Source organism: Sorex fumeus, unplaced genomic scaffold, assembly GCF_029834395.1.
Source record: "Sorex fumeus unplaced genomic scaffold, SorFum_2.1 ptg000098l, whole genome shotgun sequence".
Lineage (NCBI taxonomy): Eukaryota > Metazoa > Chordata > Mammalia > Eulipotyphla > Soricidae > Sorex > Sorex fumeus.
This window is the reverse complement of record NW_026606155.1, coordinates 20,029,027-20,030,764: the sequence shown is the minus strand read 5'-3', so window position 1 is coordinate 20,030,764 and position 1,738 is coordinate 20,029,027. Positions and strand designations below refer to the sequence as shown.

General features: G+C 57.4%; 1 protein-coding gene across 1 annotated transcript; it reads right to left on the bottom strand.

Moving 5' to 3' along the window:
* Nucleotides 1–213: 213 nt before the first annotated feature.
* LOC130041273 (histone H3.1-like) lies at nt 214–1,352 on the bottom strand. The gene is made up of 4 exons (XM_056133337.1): nt 1,266–1,352; nt 1,165–1,221; nt 864–955; nt 214–604 (listed from the first exon to the last, which is right to left on the bottom strand). Exons 1-4 carry the CDS (start codon nt 1,350–1,352, stop codon nt 214–216), a joined length of 627 nt encoding a protein of 208 aa, XP_055989312.1.
* Nucleotides 1,353–1,738: the final 386 nt, after the last annotated feature.

The window sequence follows — 1,738 nt, the reverse complement described above, 5'->3', positions numbered from 1 at the left end:
TTTTTTTTTTTTTTTTTTTTTGCTTTTTGGGTTACACCCGGCAATGCGCAGGGGTTGCTCCTGGGTCTGCACTCAGGAATTACTCCTGGCGGTGCTCAGGGACCATATGGGATGCTGGGAATCAAACCCGGGTTGGCCACGTGCAAGGCAAACGCCCTACCCGCTGTGCTATTGCTCCAGCCCCCCAGCCCTGAGATTTTAGCATCATAAACGTTATGCTCTCTCTCTATGGATGCGGCACGCCAGCTGGATGTCCTTGGGCATAATGGTGACATGCTTGGCTGGGAATGCACAGAGGTTGGTGTCCTGGAAGAGCCCCACCAGGTAGGCCTCACATGCCTCCTGCAGCGCCATGACCACCGAGCTCTGGGAGCGCAGGTCGATCTTGAAGTCCTGCGTGATCTCGCGCACCAGCCACTGGAACGGCAGCTGGCGGATCTCGCGTAGTGCCATGGTTTCGGGCCAGTAGCAGTGCGGCTTCTTCACGCCACCGGTGGCTGGCGTGCTCTTGCAGGCTGCCTTGGTGGCCAGTTGCTTGTGGGGAGCCTTCCTGCCCATTGACTTGTGTACTGTCCGCTTAGTACAGTCCTCTCGTTCTTCCCAACTAAGCTGGAGACTCCTTCAGGGTTAGGGAAATGAGACCCATTTTAGCTACTGTTGTTGGTATATTTGGTATGTCACGGGTGGCTTGCCAGGCTCTGCCATGCGGGCTGGATACCCTTGGTAGCTTGCCGGGCTGTACAGGAGAGAGATGGAGGCTTTGGGGGCCATCTCTAATCGTCCCTGCAGGTATTCCCAGTCTACCGGATATAAGCTCCTGGTGACCGGCCTGCTGTAACAATTTGTACACTGATAACACGCACCTGCCTGCATCTCCGGGCAGCACCTGGGGCATTTTCGGCCCCAGGTTGATCACCTTGAGGTGGATGGAGTGTGCCCGGAGGATGTCGAACAGCTGGCAGAGCAAGATCCCATTTCATAGGGTCTGTGCCAGGTCGAACACCTGAGCCGAGTCCCAAGTCACTCAGTAGTTGGCGGACAGCGTCCCAGAGTGGGCAAGTCACCGCACAGGTCACTGTCACTGCTCCACGCTCAATGGTGCTGTGACTCGGCCCAGCTAGGGGAGGCAGTGGTGCTGGGGCCGCTGCCGAGGTCTTTCCTCACCTCGCCAACACCATTCTGTCTCAATCCTGCAAAGCTGCCGGCGATGTCCAGCAGGAACTACGCTCAGAGCTCCAGCAGGCATCACACGCGGAACTCCACACCCGGTGCACTGAGCTGCGCATCACCCAGAGCGAGATGGTGAGCTGGGTTCGGGAGAGTGCGAGGGGTCCAACTGGCGTCGTTGCCATCTTGTCTCACTGGAAACCATTCTCCCCAGAAAGGGGGAGAAGGGGGAGGGGGAGGGACAGTCCCCCTGGCCAGTGGTTCCATCAGCAGAAAACTAATCCTCAGGGGGAAGGGGCAGAGTAAATGTGGGGCAATGAATTAAAATGAAAGCATTGGGATCAGACAGACCCCAACTCCAAGCACAATCTGCCCCAACATGCATTCTCCCAGTTACCAAGCTAAGAAAGCCCAATTAGGCATCCCCACAAAGGCATCTGCACCCACAGATGGGAACATCTCAAGCACCTGTCACCCCCAAAAGAGAAGTGAGCCTCGCACAGGGGGCTCTGGGTCAGCCCCACACAGGCTCGTGGAGCGGGAGCGTTCTGCAGTACGGATGGAGCGGGCC